The sequence below is a fragment of the Eubalaena glacialis genome, chromosome 4 (assembly GCF_028564815.1).
Source record: "Eubalaena glacialis isolate mEubGla1 chromosome 4, mEubGla1.1.hap2.+ XY, whole genome shotgun sequence".
NCBI classification, from domain to species: Eukaryota; Metazoa; Chordata; class Mammalia; order Artiodactyla; family Balaenidae; genus Eubalaena; species Eubalaena glacialis.
This window is the reverse complement of record NC_083719.1, coordinates 52,217,125-52,242,539: the sequence shown is the minus strand read 5'-3', so window position 1 is coordinate 52,242,539 and position 25,415 is coordinate 52,217,125. Positions and strand designations below refer to the sequence as shown.

The 25,415-nt window shown below is 36.4% G+C and overlaps 3 protein-coding genes and 1 pseudogene across 7 annotated transcripts in view; 2 read left to right on the top strand and 2 right to left on the bottom strand.

Annotated features, from left to right (window-relative positions):
* Positions 1-11,820, bottom strand: part of TRAPPC13 (trafficking protein particle complex subunit 13) — a 34,306-nt gene extending 22,486 nt beyond the window's left edge. For 4 of the 5 annotated variants that reach the window (XM_061187853.1, XM_061187855.1, XM_061187854.1 and 1 more), the window contains exons 1-3: positions 11,188-11,272; positions 1,077-1,145; positions 408-507 (exon numbers count right to left, since the gene is read on the bottom strand). In XM_061187853.1, the coding sequence (XP_061043836.1) occupies positions 408-507; positions 1,077-1,145; positions 11,188-11,233 (215 nt within the window). In that variant the 5' untranslated portion in view covers positions 11,234-11,272. Of the gene's footprint in view, positions 1-407; positions 508-1,076; positions 1,146-11,187; positions 11,273-11,796 lie in introns of those variants that run through there. The other variant, XM_061187858.1, reaches the window with a different exon arrangement.
* SHLD3 (shieldin complex subunit 3) lies at positions 7,362-11,273 on the bottom strand. Its single transcript, XM_061187859.1, has 2 exons — positions 11,188-11,273; positions 7,362-8,236 (listed from the first exon to the last, which is right to left on the bottom strand). Exon 2 carries the CDS (start codon positions 8,115-8,117, stop codon positions 7,362-7,364), a length of 756 nt encoding a protein of 251 aa, XP_061043842.1. The 5' UTR covers positions 8,118-8,236; positions 11,188-11,273.
* A 120-nt stretch (positions 11,821-11,940) lies between the features above and the next one.
* TRIM23 (tripartite motif containing 23) overlaps positions 11,941-25,415 on the top strand; it is a 38,538-nt gene continuing 25,063 nt past the window's right edge. Inside the window, exons 1-3 of the mRNA XM_061187850.1 lie at positions 11,941-12,063; positions 16,615-16,777; positions 22,393-22,514. Coding sequence (XP_061043833.1) covers positions 11,983-12,063; positions 16,615-16,777; positions 22,393-22,514 — 366 coding nt within the window. The 5' untranslated portion in view covers positions 11,941-11,982. The remainder of the gene's footprint in view (positions 12,064-16,614; positions 16,778-22,392; positions 22,515-25,415) is intronic.
* On the top strand, positions 18,975-20,525 carry LOC133089509 (F-box only protein 27-like; annotated as a pseudogene).

Sequence of the window (25,415 nt, the reverse complement as noted above, 5' to 3'; positions counted from 1 at the left end):
AGAAGGAATAAAATATTTAGAACTCCTAATGAGCTGACAAGTCCAATAACTTAAGTTGGTAAAGGGCTGTGATGGTGAATAAAAGAGCTGCTTCTGAAAGACACTGAGATTAAATCAGTTAAAATAAAAGGAATATGTAGGCATTAAAAAATATAGTAAGATCTAAAGCAGAAAGTTAAAATTCTACCACCCTAGGAACCACTGTTAATATTTTGGTATGCATCTTACTTTTTTAATTAAAAAAAAAACCAGAATCACATAGCATAATTTTGGTAAAACTTTTTTTTGTTTTCAGCCACATACATGTATCATGAGCATTTTGCCATCCCACAGTTACTTTTTGAAAACATGATTTGTAATGGCTTCAGAGTGTTGTTGTGTTTCTAATGTGAACATATCATTCTTACCCAAAATTCTGTGGTAAAGTCAACATTTCTCCCAACATTAAAATTTCTGCACCATTTACAGTTGAAGGATCATCTCTCATGAGCTGGTTAAAGAGGTCTCCTGTAGAAAGAGAAAAACATCAAATTCTAACACCTACCTTGGAAATAACTTTTATTTATGTGAAGAAACAGCTGGGAGAGATATTTAAAAAAATAATCTCATAACAAAAATTATATTTAAAAAAATCTAATTTCTAATCTTCACTACAACAAATGCATGCCAAAAAAATTCTGTTTCTACAGAAAATGAACACTTCAGGAACAAAGGAAAATGTAGGTCATGAGATATATAGAAAGCTCCAATGATTTTTAAATAAAGGGAATGCTAACATACATTGATGGAACATTTGAGGATAAATGAAATTTTAATAGTGTCATTATGAGGAATGTATTTTCACTAAAACTAAAATAAAAGTCTCTTGTTGCCTGGGATATCAATAGTATTTTGATGTATAGATTATGACTGAGACCTATTACTCAGATGGCCACCATTCACACGTACAAAAACAGGCAACAAATAATGCAGTAAAGAGTTAGCATAAGATTGGCAAGGTTAGGCTTATTCCAAGGTAAGGCAATCCAGGTTTCAAATTTTCCCTAGGTGCAAGTAGGATAAAGCATGTGTCATACCAGGTAAGTCTTTCTCTTCACATGTTACTGGAATATTGGTGAATAAAGTAGGCTTAGTCAACCGCATCACTGTGAATTGGGAAAGTAGAAAAAAAAAGAAAGAAAGAAAGAAAGAAAATATTAATACCATTTTATGCCAGTATTCGCAAGTTGAATGTATGGTAGTCATCAATTTTATACTAGTATAAAATATAATCTGAATACTTCCCAAACAATATAATATTAAGTATTTCCTAAGATTATCACACAGCAATGATTTACTAATAAAAATCTTAGTATATAACAAAAAGAATTTTATATATGACAAAAAGAAAGAACAATTTTGCTTTTATTTACAACCTAATGAATTATAAAAATTAAATGCAAACGCAATATGGCTCATTATACAAAAAGTAGAAAATAAAATAATTTCAAAGCTTACAGTATATTACAAGAATAAGGCTTTAAAAAAATCTTGAATGACTTCACTGTAAACAATATCAACAAAATATTAACCAATATTAGTCTGATAGGGACAAGAATTTAGATGCACCATTCTGAATATGAAACAATAATTTTATGCCAAAAGGATTTTTGTTAACTTTATTCCTTGGTTATAATCATAGGCCACTGAAGTTCAGTAAGTGGCCCTTTAAGTAATAGTAATTCTTTGTAAAATTTATGAAAGTGTCAGTTAATGTGTAGGTTTATAGAATTCCAACCAAAACTAGTATTTGTTCTTGGAACATGACAGAATGTATCTAAAGTTTATCTAGAGAAACAAATAAATAAAAATAAGCTATAGAAATTAATAGGAAACAATGATAAAAAACTGCACATGGGCTTCCCTAGTGGCTCAGTGGTTAAGAATCTGCCTGCCAATGCAGGGGACACGGGTTCGAGCACTGGTCCAGGAAGATCCCACATGCCACGGAGCAACTAAGTCCGTATGCCACAACTACTGAGCCTGTGCTCTAGAGCCCGTGAGCCATGACTACTGAGCCCACGTGCCACAACCAGTGAAGTCCATGTGCCTAGAGCCCATGCTCCGCAACAGAGAAGCCACCGCAATGAGAAGCCTGTGCACCGCAACAAAGAGTAGACCCCGCTCGCCACAACTAGAGAAAGCCTGCGCGCAGCAACAAAGACCCAATGCAGCCAGAAATAAATAAATTAAATAAATTTAAAAAAAAAACAAACTGGACATAACATGTAGTAAAACATTTAAGTCCATAATCAACTAATTGGCTTATTAATACAAGACCATACTGATATGTTAGATAATTTTTAAAAATTATTAGGATGCAGCAAAAACAAATCAACATTATAAGGTGCTAGGACAACTGGTTCACTATCTGGGAAAAATGAAATTTAGTTTACAAATTCATTTCAAATATCAAGCTGCATATGTATCAAATAGTTGGACAAAAATTAAGCAAGAGAAAACTAGAAAAAGTGAAAATTAAACCTAGTCTAGCGGGGACAGGACATTCTAATTAAAAAATCTTTTTCAATTTTTTGTTAAGATTGACATTTGACCACATCAAAATAAAGACAAAAATATAGAAGTAAAAATCATACAAACTCATAAAACATTTCAGAAAATGAATCCCAGAAGACTGTTTCTTTATAGTCTATTAAGATGTTCATTCAACTCAAAACTCAAATCTTTAAAGACTATTGATCTAAATGGTCAGTGCACAATATGTGGTATTCGTTAACGTATGTAAAAATGTACCACCTAACTACTAATTAACTAGCTATATCATTCATATCAAATTTAGTGCCTTTCTCATTTTGATCTTATCTTAAATGTCATCTTTCTCATAGCACCTTGTATTTATCATGAATTATGTTTATTCACTTATAAGTTTATAGCACTCCTATCCAAACTCCTTGAAGTTTATAGTTTATAAGTTTATAGCACTCCTATCCAAACTCCTTGAAGTTTAGGCTCTTATGTATCATGTTAAGTTTTGTGGGCTCGGTGCTTGACACAAGTTCTGACACATAGTCTGGCACATAGTATTAACACCTCACCAAAATCTTCAAGTAAGTGGTGTTTTTGATGATGTAAAGTTTCAAGAACTGAGGCCATTAAATAATGTTATATTAAATAGATGGCCGCAGACTTCACTCTGCTCAAAAATAATTTTCCCCATTATTAATTATAAGCCCAGGGTCATAAACCTGGAATGTCATGCTTTATTAGAAACATCCCATGGGAATTCAAAGTCCGACTCTATTTCAAACAGGACATTAACCAGCTACACATCAATGATGTGGGTGGGGGAGTGAATGGGGAAGTGTTTCAAACCTCTTTCACTCTTACTTTTAACCAGGAAAATATTAAAATTAAGTACAATCTGCAGGGGATAAAAAGGTGTTCTGAAAATGACATACAGGAAACAGTTTTTTTCACAATCTTTCAAGACTCTAAACTCAATTTTAACACCAATTGGTGCTCTCTGTCTCTCTCTTTTTTTTTTTTTCATTTCAGGTGAGACCAAATCTTAACAAATAAAGAGGAAATACACTCTCAAGGGAATCCTGAAACACTTTTTAAAAAGTGTTCTTCACAACACTGTAAATTAACTATATACCCCAATAAAAATTTTTAAAAAAGAAAGTTATACTCAGTTAAGAGTAAAAAGTAAACAAGTTAAAATAAACATAAATTTGGAGTGATCAAAAAAAAAAGTGTTCTTGAATTCACCTAGACGTGTAGCCAGCTTATTTGCTTACTATATGCTCAAACTTCCATTATGTACAAAAGTCCTTTAAAGCTTAGTTTTTACTGATGCTATGGTTTTCTAGGGGATGAGATAGTAGAGGGTGGGTAAAGAACAACCCTCCATTAAAAAGAAAAACATCCCAAGCTGGTATTTAAAGTACCAGTTTTCTTCCTATTTTCAAAAGAGGGTAAAAAATCAGCAAGAGGGGATAGCAGTTGGTAAGAAATACTATCATCCTGTGGAGGCAAAGAAAATTACTACAAAGCACAATTTGTCATACTGCAGATTTTTAAACACAAACTGAGAAAGCCAAGTTTGTAACATAAAACTATCTCATTCCTTTAAAGAAGATGTGGCACATATATACAATGGAATATTACTCAGCCATAAAAAGAAACGAAATTGAGTTATTTGTAGTGAGGTGGATGGACCTAGTCTGTCATACAGAGTGAAGTAAGTCAGAAAGAGAAAAACAAATACCGTATGCTAACACATATATATGGAATCTAAAAAAAACATATGGAGACGCAAGAGGGAGGAGATACGGGGATATATGTATATATATAGCTGATTCACTTTGTTATAAAGCAGAAACTAACACACTATTGTAAAGCAATTATACTCCAATAAAGATGTTAAAAACAAACATAAAAAAATCTATCTCATTCCTTGAAGGATGATCCAAAGTATGTCCATATCAAGTATAGATTTAAACCTTAGTATTTCCTGTCTTATAATGAATTAATGAAACTCAAAAATTAAACACAATGTTGGAAAAGAGCAAGTATCAACAAAAAACAGGGTTTTAAAAAAAACTGGCAGAGAAACTACAATAAAGCACTGGTTATTAAATGGTAATTATGTATCCAGTCTTGAATGTTAAAGCAGGTTCTTGGTCAAAAATTAAAGAGGCAAAAAAGAATATGTGATTTTTAGTCGAGTGACAAATATTCACTACACACAACGCATAGTTAGTGCCATGTGTAGAAACACTCTCAGTGAACTCACAAAATACATTTGATTTACTTATGAAATTCAGGTTTCATCTAAAATCTTACAAAAAAAACTTTTTAAAGCCTTCAGTAAATTAAAAAAAAGATAGGCTTGAGGTTATAAACTAATGAATTAGGCCAGTTCAACTTACATATACATTTTGCTTGGCCAGAACATTAAAAAAATTATGTCGAATCTTCTTCACTTTCAGAGTCCTTACCACATTCTATAGTCTTACTTTTTTAGTTCCTGAAGGCATTCAAGTTTGTGAACCTTGGAATAATCTGGGGCGTTTTGAGCAGATTAAATCAAAGTGAACCATTATGCAGGAGCTCATCTTAGAAATTTTCAAAAAATGGTCTTTAAATTATTTGCTAAGTTGGCAAATAATTTAGTTAAATTCATGTGATGCCCTCCACATCTTTTTTCTTAGAATTTGAGTTAACATTTATTTGAAAGTGGATAGCTCGTCAGGGAAAAATAAAATTATGGCACTGTTGCCACTTTCCTAGAGTAAATGCTTCGGCATTTTACCAAATGCCCTCAGATTCACCTTCCTGCATATGTCTTTGTTTCCCCAATTTACTCATGTCTGTGACTTAGCAGTGGAACCCAGAAATACTGGTGAGCCCTACTATTAGCTAGTGCTAGAATCATCAGTCCTAAGGTTCTCAATACTCTAAGAAGGCTTCAAAGACATGGCAGTGGATTCTAAATTCTTAGCCCTTAATTACTACCTAAGCATTGTCTAGGTAGATAAGTGAATCGCTTCTTCCTTTAAGATCACGGCACTAGTAGCAGTAAAACTCAATCTTCATTTTCCCAGTTCTGATTCACCTTTTCATTGTTTCTCAGAGGGGTAGAAAGCAATTTATACAGAGTAAATTAGAGAAATTTAAATCTGCCACATATGAAGACAAAGAAGCTCTTTTTAATGTGTGATTCTTGAATTGAAAAACTGCTCATAAGAAGCCCATAAGAATATTTTCAGTTCTGTGTATAATCATTGCAAAATAATAAAAATGTATCATAAAAGAAATGCTGTGGTCTATATAAGTGACCCTGTCTTATGATTGCCTAACTTTTAACCCTTGATTAGCAACCTAATGCTAAATAAGACCTGAACAAAAAAAACCCAAATCCACCATTTATGATTGCCTAATAACATTAGCCAACTCTTATTTGCAAAGCTCGCTGGTAATAATGAATAACTTCTTGACTTTTCTCCAGCACTCTTGATTGAAAAGTAAGATGACTAATGAACGAAAGAGGAAGTAATTACTGATGAAGTTACCTTGGAAACTCCCTCTACACCTGGTGATTTTTCATTTAAAGACTTTTGGAAGCATTCATGCACATGATGATTATTTTCTACAGAGCTGTCTCATTTGAGACAATAAAAAAGGTATTAAAAGTTAAAAACAAAAGAGTGTTTGGATAGTGTGAAACCTAATTAGAAAAGATAACCTCTTTAGTTAAAAATTGGTAGACTCCTTATGTTTTAAGGAACCTCAGCCAGCTCAGGCTATGAGAAACCCCCCCAGAGGCACATTTACCATGTATTATTGAGCCCCTACCATGCCAGGCACTGTGCCACAAGGCAAATGTGTTTCTGCCTTCCTAATGAGTACAGTCTCACAGGTTTTTTTTCAGGGATATAGTTTAACTACTTAAGAATAGTGACTCTATGTTAGCTCTGTGAGGGCAGGAGCCATGTTTGTCTCCTTCCCTACTTTACTCTAGTACCTAGCTCATGGTACGCATTCAAATTTGTTAAATAAATATACTTTTTAATAAAACTTTTATTATATAATCACTTTGAATATTTTTATAAAATGATGTGTAAACCCAATTTACAACATTTTGCTATGGGAAACCCATGACTCCAAGAACCAGAGCATTAGTAATCAGCAATAACAGTCATTAAGATTGAATTATCTGTATTAAATAAAGAATAACTTGATCTCTTACCCATATTTGATACCTCACTTCAAAAGAGCTTATTGCCTTAAAGATATTATGGTCTTAGACAAATTATACATTTTATACTTTTGTTTCAGAACAACACATCAACTATTGTCTATTACATATCTTCGGAAATATCGGCAGAATCTGGGCTGGTCTCTCAATTTGAATACCACATTCATGGCACTTGAATACCATTCCCAACAGAACTGGTTTTAGTTTTATTTTTAAAAAAATCATTACACTTTAGGTGAGTAAAGAAAAAATACTGTAAAATTAGATTTTGGGGATTTACCAAAATCCAAACTAGTCACTGTAATTCATAGGAATATCTAATTCAACCATTTGAAAAGTAACAGAACAAAAGGAATAGAACATTTTACCTTTAAATTCAGTAAAAATAATAATTTATCACAATTCATTTAAAAGAAGGCTGCTCAAAGTAAAACGCAGCAAGTTCCTGACTTAAGTGACAAGCCTAGGAATTCACCTGGTATTTATTTCTGGGATACAAACTACATATATTACCACACAATTAAAAATTTATTCATCTGTTTCAGTTCCTACTCAGTTCATTCAGAATATTTTTCTTTTTGACAATTAGTGGAATTCATTACATACTAAAAATAACACCATATTTATGCACAAATAAGTTAATCTTCCCAGTAAGAGCTAATCTTCCTTTAAGAAGATTTCCCACATATTCACAGTACATAACATCACAGAACACCCATATCTGGCCTAAATGTCTCTGAATTGTAGCATTACAAGATGGAAGTTCATTGCACCTGATAATTCGATTGAGTTTTGCCCAAATGTCTTCCAGAGTTTGGTTGTTACAAATAGTGTGCTCTATTGTCCATCTTGCTCTATAAAATGAGTGCAAATTTAGTGCCTTTAAACTATCTTGCAATTTTTCAGACAAAGGAAAAATATTTTCAGTACAATTACTGCTGGGAAGTGAAACACTCCAAGACCTCTTCTTGTGCCGTTTTCCTTTTTCTGATTGTTTATCCAGACTTCCAGAATTAGTCTGTTCATTCAGTGTGTGTGATTGGATTAAGTGCTTCTTTTTTTTCAAATTAGGTTGAAACTCCAGTAGATCTACTGTGCAATCATAACTCTGCAATTTAATATCATGTTCTGAGATGGTTAAGTACTGTCTCACATCTTCAGTTGCCTCTTCAGAAATCACAGGTGGTAATCTTTTAGGTTTGAGTGGAAGTCTGGACCCATCATGCGGAAACCAAGGAATAAATCTTGATAGTGGACGTGTAGGAAAGTCTTGAATTACTTTCTCTGCAATTTTTGGCAGTTGTGTGGTTTCACTCTCATATGGTCGATAATGTAATATTACTTCCGTAGTCATTCTGCAGTAATCCAGTTACTCTTAATGAAGAGAATATTTCTTAGCTGAGCTCCTCAGAGCTAGAATGCAATTTATAATTACAAGACTCTCTCTCTTTCCAAATCAGAGGGAAACAGGACCTAAAGTGGAAGTATTGCAAAGAATAAGATATGGTAGGGATAGCCTATACACAGATAGGCAGGGAAAAAAGAAAAAAACAAAACCAATTCCAATATGATATTTTACCAAAGTGCTATTGGTAAATGTGAATGTAATCCACAAAACTGGAAATCCTTTCTCTTACCAAAATAAGGGATCTGGATTAGATGCCCTATCATATCCTTTCAGCCTAAAACTGCTAGTAGTCAACATGTTTAACTGAAGAGATATAATGGATTTGGAAGTACTGATATTAATATGTTAGATAATAATAATCTTAAGACTATAGCAGAAACAAAAAGTAAATTAGTGATTTTTAAAATACTAGATTCAAATGAAGATAATGAACAAAAATGTAATAATACTAAAAAATTTGAGACATGAATTGAGGACAATGAAAATCACTGTAATTTTTAATCTATTTTGAAGAAAATGGATCATTTTATACTTTAAAATTACATGAATTCTACCAAACAAATATATAGACAGAATACTTAATGATTTTATTTCATTCTCAGTAGTAAATACTGAAAACACGAAAATGGTTTAACTTTGCATTTTAACCATGCTAGAAACTAGTTTCCTGACAAAGTCTCATTTGTATAAATGAGGGACTTAAGCAGTGTCAAAACCTTAGTAGCACGGCTCCTGAATTCCAATTTGGAGGATGAACAAGAAGACTGGAGCCTTACTTTTTTTCCTCTTAGAACACAGACGTCTTCAAGTTGCCCCAAATTAAGTCATCGATAAGTTCCAGCATACAGTACACAGGCTCAAGAATGGAGCCTACCAGGATGTGCAAGTTAGGTTTCCTAATCGGGCCCAAAGTTGCCTGAGCCATAATGCAGACTCTTTCAAATCCTAGCTACCAGAGAAAAAAACAAGAGGTCAAATCCCTTCTTCCAAAAATCATTAGAGAACTACTTGACGGGGGTTCTCCCATTGCCGGGATGACTGTGAGTGGGGTCTCCTTGGCATGATGTCACAATACTCATTTAACCACTGACTCTGAAAAGTCAAAAGAAGTAACCAATCTCATAATAATTCTTTTCCTTACTGTTAACATCCACTGACAGATTTGGCAACTCAAATTCATAAATGACTGTGATCCTTAACGTCCATAATTTTAATATGGATCTAAATATAGATAGCATATTCTTTCAAGAATTAATAATGCTTTTATTTTTTTCTTCCCTTTTCCTTACATTTTCACATTTTAAGACATGCCACTGAGAATTCTTTCATTGTTGTCTGAACTTACTCAGTGTTGTATTCCAGGGACACTGATGTTGTGAGAGCTCCTTAATATTTTACGTACACATGAAAGTAAACTTATATGACAATACAAATTGATATATTTGGCATCCAACATAGGTAAAATTAAAACTTGTGAAAATTCTTGGATAACTAGAACAGTGGGGAAGAATGGGGCCAAAGAGCTTTAATAAAGCTGAAACTAACACTGAATTTCAAAGCACTTGTCCTTTTAGGTTGCTAAAATACTCTTCTCCAGGAACCTTCTGTTTTGGAACATAGAAGATACCTGGGAAAGACTACTGTAGCAGCCTAAAAGGACTACGGCAGTTAGCCTCCACATCACTGGAATTTAACTGTATTTAATAGCTTCCAATTTGTATAAAATGATACCTATCAGCTAACAGAACTGCTCTAAATTCCCATCAAACTACTAATGGAATGATATCTGAAAATGCTCTTTCCTTCATTAGGAGGCAACATGGAGTCTTGGAAAGATGAAGGCCTTGTGTTGAAATATTACCTCAATCACTTACTAGCTGTGCGATCTTGAAAAAGTTTAACTTCTGAGAGTTAAGTAATATATATTTCACATACTACATATGAGTCTGAGATAAAGAACATGACAATTTCTCTTCTTCAGGAATAAGCCATTTCAGTCCAGGCTAAGCTCACAGGTCCTATTGCTATTACATTAGTTAATATTTTAGTTTCTTAGTTCTATAGCCAGAGACAGTTCTGATAACCCCAACTATCAGTATATGATTTTATGCTACAAATGAAACTGGTGAGCTTCTGGAAGGTTTGATGCTTACAACATAACTAAAGGGATAAGGGTCCCTCAAAATGGATCCCACAAGTTAGGTAAGTGCAATTCACTTGAGTTCACATGTCTATCGAGCATCTTTTCAGCTCAGTCCAAGAAGATATTGGTAACCACAGAGTAGGGCATCCAAGAAATAAGTGCATTTGTGGTAGTTGAAAACAGATGAAATAAAGCTGAAAGCGTTTCAAATAAAAGGTTTCACAAAACAACAGGAATTCCAGAAAAAGAATGCCCTGCTCATTTCCCCTAAATAATGATCCAATTAAATCATCAAACTTTCTCAAAACTGTTTGTTGTGTATGCAAACTGACATGAATTTCCCCCTATACACAATACTTTGACGTAAACAGTGAGTTTTAACAAACCTAAATTATATGTTGTAGTACTATGTATTTCTAAATCCTTGGCACAATACTAGACTAATTTCACAGATGAAGCTGAAGCCTGATAACTTTGTCATTGCCGCATGAAGAGACAAGAAACAGAAGGAAAAACCACTTTAGATACCCGCTGTTAATCATCTCGGTTCACAAGGCTCTCCCCGGGTAGGGTGGGGACGTCAGCATCTGCGGCTAAAATCTGTCTGGTGACTGCAGCAGCATGTAACAGAGTAAGTAATTTACCAGGTATCTATTCCATTCTAACGGGGGCTCTCAAACCTAAAAAGCAAAGAGGAGAAATAGTTTCCTTTCGCTTGGCACCAAGGAACCAAGCAGGAGGGCGAGCATTGACAGTGTTTAAGGAAGACGAGGCCTATATCCCAGAGGCCAGGTCTATGTGTCAAAGGCTTCGAGAACTAGTGAGAGAAAGGGAGAAAACAGATTAAAGGGAGTCAAGTTCGCAAAAGTTTACCTTTCAGGGCCAGCAGGTGCTCCTGTTTGGGGGGATTCACTTCCATTTTGACCGGCACTTTGGACCCACTGCCTACGGAAGCTGAAGAGGGTCAATCAGCTCGGAAGAAGACAGAAAAGCGCACGTTCGGGAAGACAGGGCATCAAACACACTCCCAACAGTTTCTCTCTGCCGGTGGTGCCTTAAATTCTCTTCTTACCACGTCCTTTACGAACCCAACCGCTTTTTTACCAAAGCCATCTCTTGCCTCTTAGAGACCTATACATAAAATACTTCTCTATTTTCCAGTCACAATCACACACCGCGACTTCAAGAAACCACTCCTCGGTGACAATTCACGGCCTCCCAAATACCTACATTGCAGAGTAAATGATATAGACGTGGCGTGCTGGGACTTGTAGTTCAAAAGCCGCAGGGCATGCAGGGACATGTAGTCCCCTCTCGCCCCATCGTTTTGCAGTTGGGGAAAAGAGGTCGTTCCTGGAGCGGGAATTTCACCCCAAAACTTTACTTTTGTTTTATCCCTTCTTTTTTCTCTTAATTTTACTCCTTCCATCAATTTCAGACTCGTCAATAATAACAATAAAAAATAACAAAGTACCCACGCACAGGCCTGCGAACCCAAACACCTAGCGGCTGGCGGCAGGATGCGCGAAGAGACCGTCCCAGCAGCGCCCCGCGTGGTACTGCGCCTGTGCGTCAGCGGCGAGCGCCGAGGCTTCTGGGTAGGTGGCTCTACCCCGCCCATCAGATGAAGGCCTTGAGGGCTGCCTCTGCTGCGCCGCTCGTTCTAGGATGGCTGCCCTGGTTGTAAACAAGCCTGGAGCGGGACTAGACAGTGGTCGTCAGGGCAGCCGGGGGACGGCCGTGGTGAAGGTGAGGGACCTTGCGTGCTCTGTTCTCCACCATCGGCCTCCCTTCTGTTTATCCCGGAGATCTGGCGGCGGCACCGCGGCCCTGGCTTTTTTTGGGCGGGATGCGCGGCCTTTGGCCCCTCTCGGCTTTACAAGCCTATCCCTCGTCTCCGGACATTTATCCCAGCAGGCGTGAGGTTACCTGGTCTTCTGGTCACGCTAGTCCTATGCTTGGAGTCGCCAACGGGGACGTTTGTGAAAAGGAGCTAATGGGCCTGGGAGAGTGACCTGGGCAGGTCTTTCCCCAGGCCCTCTGTTTTTAGTTAAGCCCAACAGGCATTAATTAGCTTATTTTTAGGAAATTGAGCCATTATTATCGCCAGGTACTAAGTTAGGTATTTTAGCTCGTTTATATGTGTTTAGGAGGTAAGTGTTGATTACAGTCTTAAAGGTGAGGAAACTCAGGTTTCAGTTAACACTGTGTAGCAGAACCAGAGTTGACTGGCTGTAAAGTATGCTTTTCACTGTCGCACTACTTCTGTAATCAGACCTCTATTATTGGTTGACCCGCCTCCCCCTCTGGGAGTACGGTCTGTCAACACCTTTGAGAAGTCTCCAACAGCCCCATTAACGCTGGGGAATATGAATTACCCTGTGCTTGAAGTTTGAAATTCTAACATGCGTAAATGCTCTAAAGTGGGTTTACTAAAAATTCAGATGAAGTATGTAGAATTCACTTTTCCATAGGTAGATAGATCTGAAAGGGAGAACTGATCTTAAAGGTTTGTAGAATAACCTTCAGGATCATCTGTAGTCTGAGATATTGGCAATTCTTATTCCTGGCTACATATTAGAATCACTGAGGACTTAAAATTAAAAAAAAAAAACTACTTAATCCCCCATTTCTGAGTAAGTTGACATCAGTATATATTTTTGCAGTCCCAGAGTGATTTCAATGTGCAACTAGGATTCAGAACCACTGGACCAGATATCTGAAGTTCTTTTAAGATCTTGAGTAATAGACACCTATGGTTTTTCACCTAATGTTGGTTTTATGTGACAACAAATGATACATTTCTGCTTACAACTGTATTATCAATCAGTATTGGTTGTTGATTTATCTGACCTTTACATATTAATGAAGTTATTCTGAAGGTACATAGCATATCTGAGATGCAGAGGAGCCCTCTTATTCAGCTTGTTGTATGGTTGAGATTTTATTTATTGAATTGTGCTTTTTCTACGTAGAGAATACCTGAAGGTTATTTTGTGAATTAACTTCAATTAAGAAGTAATTGGAATGGATATTATTGCTGTATCTACTTTTGTTACCCTGTTTGCCTTAAAATCTGAAAAATATACCAAAGCCTGATGTAACTCCAGTTTATTATAGCACAGAGTTTGATAAATTAGAGGCTCATTTTGTTAATCTTCATTTTTATGTGTAAATTGTGACTGAGATGTTCAGTAGGATAGTCCTTTTTGGCAAGATCCTCATGCTGTAATTTGTAAGAAATACAGTGGCATAAATTAAAAAAAAATCTCACAGATGAAAGCAAGAAGTGTTCGTTGGAAGGTAAAAGTTGAAGTATATAATGGTAATATATATATATGTAAAATGGCTTCTTGCTTAATGAACAAGTAGATGATGACAGGGTTTTTATCGTTACGAAAAACAGACCAAAATTGGTCCTTACATTCACAAAAGACTAGTGAGCTTTCTTAGTCCTTTGAAAATATGGCCTGGTGTATTAAAATTTGATTTACACGTAATAAGTTTGAAGCCCTCTTTGGCATATTGTGAAGTTTGTAAAATAAAGAGCTTTTTTCCTATCTAGGACTTAATTTCTTATGCTGTTAGCCACAATTCCTATTCATAAATACTGAAGAAAAAATTTCTTATTTGCTGAGTTGATGCAAAATAGTCTAATAACTATTTTTGGAATTATGTTTGGTTTACTAATCAGTGGAATTTTACTAGTGCTTTTTGGAAAAAAACCTATGGTCGCAACATAAGTTCTCTTATCTTGTGTAATGATGGGGTTAGAGATGAATGAAAAAAGTAAAATTTTAATTTGGTTCTTTGGAGTTTATTGTCATATATAAGTTTAATATGGTGTCACTATAGTGAGGACATTTATGTAAAATGTTGCATTTATAATACCTAATTCTGTTGTGAATATCTTTTCTGTATTTAGTTGAATTTGATATTTAAGTGAGGTTTTTTTCTTTTGTTCTTTTTTTTTAAAGTGAGGATATTTAAGTGAAACTTTTTTCCTGTCTTCTTAAAAAATACAGGATAATTTGAAGTGTGTGTATTGTGTGTGTGTGTAGGTGTATATATATATATATATATGATTTATGTGTAGCTGTTCCCCAGCTTTTCCATTCCTCAAAGAGAACTACAATTTGAATATAATGTTTCCTGGTATCTTGCCAGAAAGATAGTATGCTTGTAAAACAATATATATGAAAATATATGCTCTCTTTATTTCCTTTCCTTTATGCAGAAGTTAAATATTCTATGTCATTTTTCACTTTGCTTTGTTGATATGAAATCATTCTGTGTTTGTACATAAAAAATTTCCTAACTTTTCCTCACCAGATTGCACAGTTTTGCAGTATATGAATGTGCCATAATTTATTTTCCATATATATTTACTTTGTTTCTAATCTTTTGCTAATGCAAAAGGTGCTCTAAGGAATAGCATATAGATCTTTTCACACATGTGATATTTGTAGGATAAACTCCTGGAGGTAGAATTACTAAGCTATTCAAACTTTTGATAGGTATTGCCAAATTGCCTTCCACAGAGGCTATATCAGTCAATAAACATTTCACAGCAACCAGCAGTTTATTTATTCTCCCACACTTTCACCAGCACAAAGTGTTATCAACTTTTAAAAATCTAATCTGAAAAAAAGTATATTGGGATAGCTTCAACTGACTTCAAAATGTTTTGGGTGAGATTGGACACCTTTTCATACAATTAATGAGCTGTTTTCTTTTCCTTTTCTGTGAACTATGTGTTACACTTCAGCTTCTTTTGAACCATACTGAGATGCAAGCCAGTTATGAATTATCAGTTTATTTACAGTGAAAGATGTTTACATTTCAAGCACTGACTCCAGTTTAATTGCGGAGTTAAGATTAGAATTTTAATGGATTAAGTCTGACTTCCACTCTGGGTTTTCTGTTTTTTACCTTGTATTATGTATTTGTTGGGGGATGGTGGTTGGCTGTTTTAAAATTTTTATTTTGTTGGACTTCATTAATATAAGCACGAAGGTGCTTGGTATTTGGAATACCCTGTTCCTGAGGGCTTTTTGGTCTAACGGGGAAAGACAGGCTGGAACGCCAATAAAAGTATTAAAGTGTTTTGGGTGTTAAGATCGACACTTATCCATGGTACATGGGGGCCCAAAGGATAGTGTGTTCATTTACGAATTTGTTGGTTTATTAATGTAAAAAAAGAATCCACTAGGAAAATGTCTATTTAGCTGCTTCTTCAGCATTAGCATAAAGAAAGAGGCAAAAACAGTTTGTTATGTGCTGTGAACTACAAATTGTTTGATATAGTTTGAGAATAGAGTTTGGAAGGGAAGAGAAGCAATAGGACAGGGGCCAGATTGTAGTAGGTCGTGGATGGTGGGCACCGAGTTTGGGGTACAATCAAACAGTTCAGTGTGGGTATTTTTTAAAAATTAATTAAATTGTGAAACATTTCAGGTATATTAAGAAATAAAAGTACCTTCATTGATATAAATATAGTTTGTTGACTAATTATAAAACAAACTGATGGGCTGGGGAATCAGAATATGCCGATTCTTGTCACCTTTCTTTCTTTTTTTTTAGTTGAAGTATAGTTGTTTTTTTTTTTTTTAATTTAAGTATAGTTGATTTGTCACCTTTCTTTTGACTGACTACGTGGCCTTGAGCAAGTCATGTACTTGTAATTGGAACTAGATAAACAAAATATTTTCTATTTTCTAACCCAGGGGCATATTTATTAATCGAGAACAAGGAATTGAAATTTAAGTCTAATTGCATTCTTATCTTTACATTGTATAATGTAAATGAAGAGTATAAGACACTTGAAAATTACTTATAGTCTTTTCTTAACAAGTTCTTTATCATTTACAAGGTAATTTGTCATCCTAGCACATATTTCAAATTATTTTTGTCCAAATTAATGATGGTTTTTTCAGGGTTAGGTAATTGCAGAGAAATTGTTTAAGAACCCAACTTCGGTAGAGTTATATATGGTTACGGATTCAGATGTAATGAATCATGTCACAATTTTCAAAAGCTGAAGATGTTAGTTTACAACGTTATCTTGATCCCTAACACCCTTTCAAGGAGATTTCACTATGATATAATTGTGGTAAGATCTGTCAGATGAAAGGATAAAAGGTGATTTAAGATTTTATACCTAGACCGTTTTTTTCTTGGAGGAATAAAGTAATTTAACAAGATTGATTCATTAAATTAGATCAGGTTTTTCTTTTTAACCTAAAATATTTATGCTTTTAAAGTCATTTAAAGAGCACATGTGTCCTTTCCAAATATTAGGTGCTGGAGTGTGGAGTTTGTGAAGATGTCTTTTCTTTGCAAGGAGACAAAGTTCCTCGCCTTCTGCTTTGTGGCCACACAGTCTGTCATGACTGTCTCACTCGGCTGCCTCTTCATGGAAGAGCAATCCGTTGCCCTTTTGATCGACAAGTAACAGACCTAGGTAGGAAAAAATATATATAAAATTGTTCATGTAATACAAATATCATAGAAAACAATTTTTTTCTACTTGATTTTAAAAATCATAAAATTCTGGGAATTCCCTGGCGGTCCAGTGGTTAGGACTCTGGGCTTCTACTGCAGGGGCCACGGGTTTGATTCCTAGTTGGGGAGCATGCTGTGGTGCAGCCAAAAAAAAAAAAGAAAAATGATAAAATTCCAAGGAGGTTTCAGTTTCTATTAAAGCCAGTAGTCTTGAAGCTATAAACTAGCCCACTCTTAGGTACTAATTTTATTTCATCTTCTGAAATTTTTATATTCAGTACTTATAGATCAATAGTTTTAAGACACCTGAGAAAAACATACTAACCTTTTTCATTTGCCTGTAAAACAGGGTTTACCTTAGACATGAATAGGCCAATAATGAAAATACAGGTAAGTAATTTGAGTTTCAGCATGTTGTTATTTACTGATATCTGAGGCAGAAGTGTTTGTAGCTAGTGATAACTACTAACTACTCCTTGTTTTCTGTTAAAATGAATTTAAAGGTCTGGTGGATTTTTTTCAGTTTCCTGCATACTTTTATTTATTTTATTTATTTATTTTTAAAATAAATTTTTTTATTTATTTTTGGCTACATTGGGTCTTCGTTGCTGTGCGTGGACTTTCTCTAGTTGAGGTGAGCGGGGGGCTACTCTTCCTTGTGCGTGGGCTTCTCGTTGTGGAGCACAGGCTCTAAGCGCCTGGGCTTCAGTAGTTGTGGCACGTGGGCTCGGTAGTTCTGTCTCGTGGGCTGTGGAGCACAGGCTCAGTAGTTGTGGTGCATGGGCTTAGTTGCTCCGTGGCATGTGGGATCTTCCTGGACCAGGGAACAAACCCATGTTCCCTGCATTGGCAGGCAGATTCTTAACCACTGCACCACCAGGGAAGTCCCCCTACATACTTTTAAAACTTCACTTTATATTTTTCAAAATGAATTAATTACTGTGGGATACCGGATTTGGAAATAACATTTATTAACATTTGAACAGTTACTTTACAACCATAAATTGTATGTTTATTCTTTTTAATAATTGAATTTCTCCAAAAGTAATAGTTTAAGATTGTCAGTTTTTTTAGGTCAGTAGCACTAATTGTTTTAAGACTGTTTTAATGTATTCATACTATATATATGTCAAGTGGAACACATTTAAAATAATTTAACCACCAAAAAAAGGAAGCAAGAGTACCCAGATTTTTAGACTGAAAAGCTTTAAAATGCTAAGGAGCATGGTTGTAAAATATTTTCTTGTAAGGAAAGAATGGATTTCTTAAGGTTTTGGTAGTCCTTGATTTAAGTAAGTAGTATGCCCATTTGCCAGAAAACTAATATAGGAAAGTGTTAGCATTAACTTACTGTTAGCCAAGAAATAATAAAGTGGAGGGGGGAGATGTCTATTTTGACATTCTTTTATTTGGCCTTTTATTCTGTAATTTATATATATCATACCATCTTCTTTATATAAAACTATATAGAAGTAGTAATATTTTGCACACAGAGGATGGACCCTTCCACCATTTTGAAGGGCACTATCGTCTCTACATAAATACCACAGTGTGGGTTGTTATCATCCTCACTGTGATAAACTAGGAATTTATGACAGGTAATGGTTAGTCATATCCTAGGTTGAAATCAGACATGATTGCTATCATATCAACATTAGAAAAAACAAGCAAACCAACGACTCTGCCTCAGATATAGGTTGTAATTATTATAGGTAATTACTATAGCTTGTAGGTAAGATTTTTGCCGTGATTCCAGCCTACGGAATATGTGTTAATGACCTTTGATATAGTTTGCTGTCATTGTTTTTTAATTTATTTTTAAATGTATTATAGAAATAATGTATATATACATTGCAGAAAATTTGAAAAATCTATTAAAAAGTATAAAGAAGAAAAAAAATCATTCTTTGCTTCTAAAGAAGCAAATTACTGTTTTTTTTTTCCATTATGGTTTATTACAGGATATTGAATATAGTTCCCTGTGCTATATAGTAGCACCTTGTTTATCCATTCTGTATTTAATAGTTTGCATCTGCTAATCCCAAACTCCCAATCTCCCCCCCCCATGCCCCAACCCCCCAAACTATTGTTAATATGAGAGAATCAGAATTAGAATTCTTCTCTAGTTCAAGAATAGTATCAGAGTCAGAGGGAGGATGGGGCTGGGGTGGGGGGGTAGGGGGCTGGGGCTGGGTATTAGGAAGGGAGGGGTGGGGGAATAAAAAGGGCGGAGGTGGAGAAGGGAGCACGTGAGGCAAGGTGATGGCCCACCAGGGAGGAGCAATGGCTGAGATGCCCACAGTGGCAGCCGGGCCTGGCGAGGAGACCACGCACGTGCACCTCAGCCTCCAGGGGCCTGCCCGCCAGAGTCCCCGCTCCGGACCCCGAACCCGAGGAGGCGCTGGGTCTGGGCCAACTGCCCATGGAGCTGCTCGAGATGGTGCTGAGCCACGTGCCCCCACACATGCTGCTCGGGCACTGCCGCCGGGTGTGCCGGTGCTGGCGTGACCTGGTGGACTGCCAGGACGTGAGGCTGAGCATCCTGGCCCGAGACCGCGCCGCCCTGTCACCTGTCCTCCACACCTACCTGCCCCCCGCTGACGACCTCAGGCCCTGCATCCTGGGCTGCTTCTGCGAGCGAGGACCGATAGACCGCAACCTGCTCTGGAACCCCAAGGGCCTAGAAGGCTTCCGGGACTGGACGATGCAGAGCAGCGGAGACGGCTGGGGAGAGGAGGAAAACTTGGAGGTCAGGCCTGGGGCCACTTCCCGGGCCTCTTTCCTGTCTGCCTACAAGGTGGTGTCACAAGAAGGAAATGTTGGACCTGGAGGAGGAGGGTCTGTGGCCGGAACTCCTGTATAGTGGAAAGATTGAGATTTGTGTCTCTGCCGGGTGGACAGACCAACAAGGCACGGCCTGTGTATATGAGCTAACTGTCCAACTTCTAGACGCCAACCAGACCATTTTGCATAATTTCTCTCCTATGTGTGTTTCCATCTGGCAAGGTAGAAACAGTGTCCGCTTTGAGGTCAACCATGTGTTCTTCAGCTTCAAGATTGGTGTCCGCTTTGTGTCTTTTGAACACTGGGTTTGGGACTTGGGGTTCTGGCCTGAACAAAATGGAATCTATCTGCCCAATGCCAGTGTGATTCCACGGGTACATCTGTTCAAGTGAAGGACTGTCCTTGTAAAACAACCTGACCGTGCTTTCCAGGAGCTGGGACCATTAGCTGGGCCATCTCATTAATCAGGCGCTTGTAGCTCCTGGCATCCTGGGATCTGCTGGGGCCCATCGAGGGTCCTACTGGGCCCTGTCTTTAGAATCTGGAAGCTACTAGAAGAATGTTCTTCTGTCAGATTTACAGCTGCTGCTGCTGTAAGGCAGCCCCTGGTCTATTGAGTGGAAACCCACAGTGAGCACAAGGAAATGCTGGATTGGGAGAGGCCCTCACCCTCCCCTCACACCAGGCCCTTGAAACCTACCTTTTGTGGTTTCAAGACTGGGACCAGGACTCAGAGCTGAAAGTCAAACTAGCTCAAAAAATGTTTGGAGACAGAGGTTTCTGTCCACCCTGTGAACAATGAAGTGGTCCCCTGAGCCCAACCCTACCCTGAATTGTATGGTGTATAAAATCATTTTGTTGTTTTGAAATTCTTTTCAAACATGGAGAGAATAAATATATTTTATTTATAAAATATCTGCCAATCATAGGTAATAAAGGTATTATTTTGCCAAAAAAAAAAAAAAGAATAGTATCAGTAGTTGTTTGTCATGGTTATTAATACTGGTCAGCATTACTTATGGTTCTTCTCTTCCGTTCTCACGGTAAAATTACACTTCCCTGCCCTCTTATGATTACGTAGGAAGAGCTGTGTGATTTCCCTTTAACCAGTGAAATTATGAGTAGAAGTGAAGTGTTAACTTCCAGGTAGAAGCTGTTAAGAATGGATTTATGATGGTTTGCAGTAAATCCTTCTCCCTGCTATAGTGAGGTGGTCCAGGTGGTTGGAGCCGCAGTGGCCTGTGTCCCCTGATTGTGGACAGTAGGGAACAGAGCCTCTCTTGTCTTCACCAGCCCTTGAGCTGCTGCGTGAGCAAAAACCAAATCTTTGTTGCTTTAAGCCATTGAGATTTTAGAGTTATTTTGACAGTTACAGGAGTATCAAGTGATATACTAGGCAGTAGATAGATACTGCCTAGATACTGCTAGGAGTTTACGTGTATGTGTTTACTATATAATGACAGTATTTGGATATCGTCAAGATAATACTTTTAAATAAAGAACTCAGTATACTTCTTAATCTTTTATGAATAAAGTGGATAGAACTCAGCTTGAGGTAGAATATGTGTGAAAAATTAAAACAGTTGAGAAAGCCCTGTGGGGTGGCAAGGCTGAGGCCCAGCCCTCCCCTTCCCTTCCCTTCCCTTCCCTTCCCTTCCCTTCCCTTCATCTTCCTTTCTTCCTTCCTTTTTTTCTTCCCTCCCTTCCTCCCTTAGAAAAGAGGGGCCAAGAGGAAGGGGAGCCATGTAGCCAATGACCCCATCATCCTTTTATTTATTTGCTTTTTTGTATTAGGTGGCAGCTTTGTGTCACATGGTATTTGTTGTATAGAAGCTCATCATAACAGACAGATATTCCTTCTAATTGCTGAAGGATCTGGCTCTTATTTATAGGCTTAGGAAGAGTTTGTGTGTGTGTTTGCACGTGCGCATGTGTGTATGCACATGCCCATATCGTGTGGGCACACATACGTGCACATATGAATGCTTACCTGGCCTTTTATGGTCAGTTCTGGGGAAAAGAAGCATTGGTCCTTATTCAAATGTGCCTAGATTCTTACCTACCTAAAAGGGACTATTGTCATGCCTTAGTGTGAAGCTCTGTGTATTTGTGTGAGAAAGAGTTTATATGTTCATTGACTGCTGTTAGGTTCTAGGTTAGATGAGGGGTGGGGAAAATATTATCTTTAGCTGTTATAGTTTCAGTTTACTTAAGAGACGGACTTATTTTTGGTTAAGTGTATCTTTCATACAGTGGTTTTCAAACATGAGTCATAGCTTATTTGTAGTCATAAAATCAATTTAATTCGTTGTGAATAGGATTTTTTAAAAAGAAATAGAACAAAAACCATCAGTGTGTCACAAACTGTGAGGGTGAATATTGGTGTGTAAATCTTTTGTTTCAGGTGTGTGTGTGTGTGTGTGTGTGTTATCCTGGGTTGCAATGTGAAATGTATTTCTTGCTGTAGGTTGCTGTTAAAAATATTTAAAGCACTTGTTTTAGTATATGTAGTAAAAGTCAGTGACAAAATAGGATTTATAAAGTTAAATTATAGAAAAATAATAGAACTTTAAAATATGTTTCTACTTAGAATGCTAAGGAGTTCTGTATTTTAAAGAGAATATTAAGAGAACTGTTATAGCATTAACAGAAAATGGAGAAATTTTGAATTTTTAAAATTTAGACATTATTAATGATTGAACTATGAGACATAGAAATTACTATTGAGATTTGAGGTAAAATAAATAATATTCCATTTTGTTAGATTTAGTTTTTATTTTTATATTCTAGGAGATTCAGGTGTGTGGGGATTGAAAAAAAATTTTGCTTTATTGGAGCTTTTGGAACGACTACAGAATGGGCATATTGGTCAGTATGGAGCTGCAGAAGAAGCCATTGGGATATCTGGAGAGGTATTGATTGAACTTGTTGAAATTTTTGTTATGAGCATGAATTTTTTCTTTTAGTTTAAAATATTTGCTATTAGATGCACAATATTACCTTACTTACCCCAGCAGGTAGGGTTCCAGAAACACAACTTTTCATTACATTATAGTTCTGAAGGCAACAAAATCCCCAACCAAACAAAAGTAAAACTGAAATTTGAATTCTCTGAAAATGCTGTACCCAAAGTATGTTTAGTGTATAAACTTGTTTCCTTATCATCATTAATTCTATCTAAGGGTAAAGTGAAAAAGTAAGATTATGGATGAATAAGAAGGATGTGTAAGCTACATTAAAGCAGAGGATGCAAAAGTGAATCATTCAACAGTAAAGCACAGAGAAAGAAAGAGGAACTCCATGAAAGGGGCCTTTTAGTGTAGAGGCAGAATGCCTTAAAGATAGCAGTAGCTCCTGAGGGAATTACTATTAAATATCTTCATGAAAAGTTAAATTGTGCGTAGATGTACTCTCTTTATCCAGACAGGTAAGTATCCAGTAAATATTAGAAGACCATTAACACAAATTAAAATACATTTTTTTTTCCCCTTTATAAATCTATTTATTTATTTATTTATCTTTGGCTGTGTTGGGTCTTCATTTCTGTGCGAGGGCTTTCTCCAGCTGTGGTGAGCGGGGGCCACTCTTCATCGCGGTGCGCGGGCCTCTCACTGTCGCGGCCTCTCCCGCCGCCGCGGAGCACAGGCTCCAGACGCGCAGGCTCAGTAGTTGTGGCTCACGGGCTTAGTTGCTCCGCGGCATGTGGGATCCTCCCAGACCAGGGCTCGAACCCGTGTCCTCTGCATTGGCAGGCAGATTCCCAACCACTGCGCCACCAGGGAAGCCCTAAAATACATTTTTAACACTTATAAAATTGTCTGCATAGCTCATACACTGTTCTGATTATAGGAATAGTTGTAGTAAATAGCAGTTAATAGTTTTGATGATCAACTTTAAAACCACATGTTTAGTATGAAGACATGTCAGATCGACTTTTTACTTCTCTTTTATTAGATCATGATTTCCTTATATAAAATGAATCAGTGAAATGGATTTCAAACTGAAGCACTGTTTTCTAAAATTTGCAGTTTTTTCCCATGATTTATCTTTTATCTTTATTTTGAAAGCCATTGAGTATTATCCGATGTTGGTCTTGTAAATTATTTATCAGGTCTGGAAAACAGAAGACATGACTTATAATTTTACATGTATATATTTCTCATAATTGCAAACAAAACTGTTTAACTTTGGGTTCATTTTTTTTAGTGTGATATTGAATGACATTATTGATATATTTTCTCATTTTTATTTCTGCAAAAATGTATACCAAATCTTTCTCTTTCTAATTATGGCCTTTTAATATGCAGAAAAGTTTTCAAAGATTCTTGAATATCTGACATGTAAAATTTACAACTCATAATGCTTTTTACTAATTCATAAAAATTATAAATATTTAAAAGGTTATGTATGACATAGGGTTTTTGTTGTTGTTGTTGTTTCTTAAATCAGTGATTTTCAACCAGGATAGTGCAGTGGACTCACCTGTGGAGCTTTAGAAAAAATACACAGCTTCCACTTCATCTCTACCTATTGAGAAATAAGTGTTTCTCAGGTTGGAGTCTAGGCATCTGTGTTTTTAAAAGCTTCACTTGGTTATCTAAATAGCATTTGTGCTTCTCTTCTCCTATACATCATGCTGACAAGTAATAGTTAAAGCAGTGAGGATGTATTTACTATCAGTTTTTTCAGTCTTAAAAAAAAAGACTTCTATCCTCTATTGTCAGTTTCTTGCATGTAAAGTGATGGGATTTTGCAGAAGACATCTTTGCACTAACTGTGAATCTATAACAGTGGTTTTATTTTTGACCTCAAATTCATAGCATATATTGATAATCAATTTTGGAAATACCTTCTCACTTACCTATAGAAATGAGTAGCAAATGACCTTTGTACTTAATTACCAGTATATTTTTATGTGTAAAGTCTGGTCAGTTAAAAAAAAGATTATGGGCTTTTATATTTCAAAATTTGGCATGTTATTTATTTATGGTTGAACAACAGAAATTTATTTATCTTAATCACAGTTCTGGAGGCTGGTAAGTCCAAGATCAAGGTGTTAGCATTCTGAGACCTCTTCTTTTGGCTTGTAGGCCACGGCTACCTCACTGTGTGCTCACCTGGCCTTTCCTCAGGACATGTGCACAGGGAGAGAGGGAGGGAGATCTGTCTCTTCCTCTTCTTATGATGCCACCTACTGGATTAGGGCCACATCCTTATGGCCTTATTTAACCCTAATTACCTCCTAAAGACCCTATCTCCAAATGGCAGTAACACTGGGGGCTAGGGCTTCAATATATGAATTTTGGAAGAACACAGTTCAGTCCATAGACCTGGGAAAGTCTATTCTAGGAAGGAAATAAAGATGAATGGGAAGGAGGTAAAGGAGACAGTAGAAGAAGAGAGACATCCTGTGATGCTTACTCAGATTTTTTAGAAGTCTGACATTGAGGTGAGAGTAAAGGATTGAAATGGGATCCTAAAAGTACACAAGGAGCTACTTTTATTAATACTAAAATTACCTATTGGGAAGCAGGTCCTGTGCTCAGTGCTGTAAATGCAGAAAACAGTAAGACAGTGTTCTTGCCTTCATGCAGCTTATACCTAGTTGATGACACAAACAAGTAGATGATTTCATTATCGTGAAAAGTTCCAAGAGATTATCTCAGTAATGGTAGGCTTGGTTATAGACACTATCTCATCTGCTGAAAATAAAGTGGAATGAATTCACTAAAAATTATTTTAAAAGCATTAAAGACCTGATAAGTTAGGAACAAAAAATCAGGCCAAATCTGAAGGGAAAATGGAAATTCACT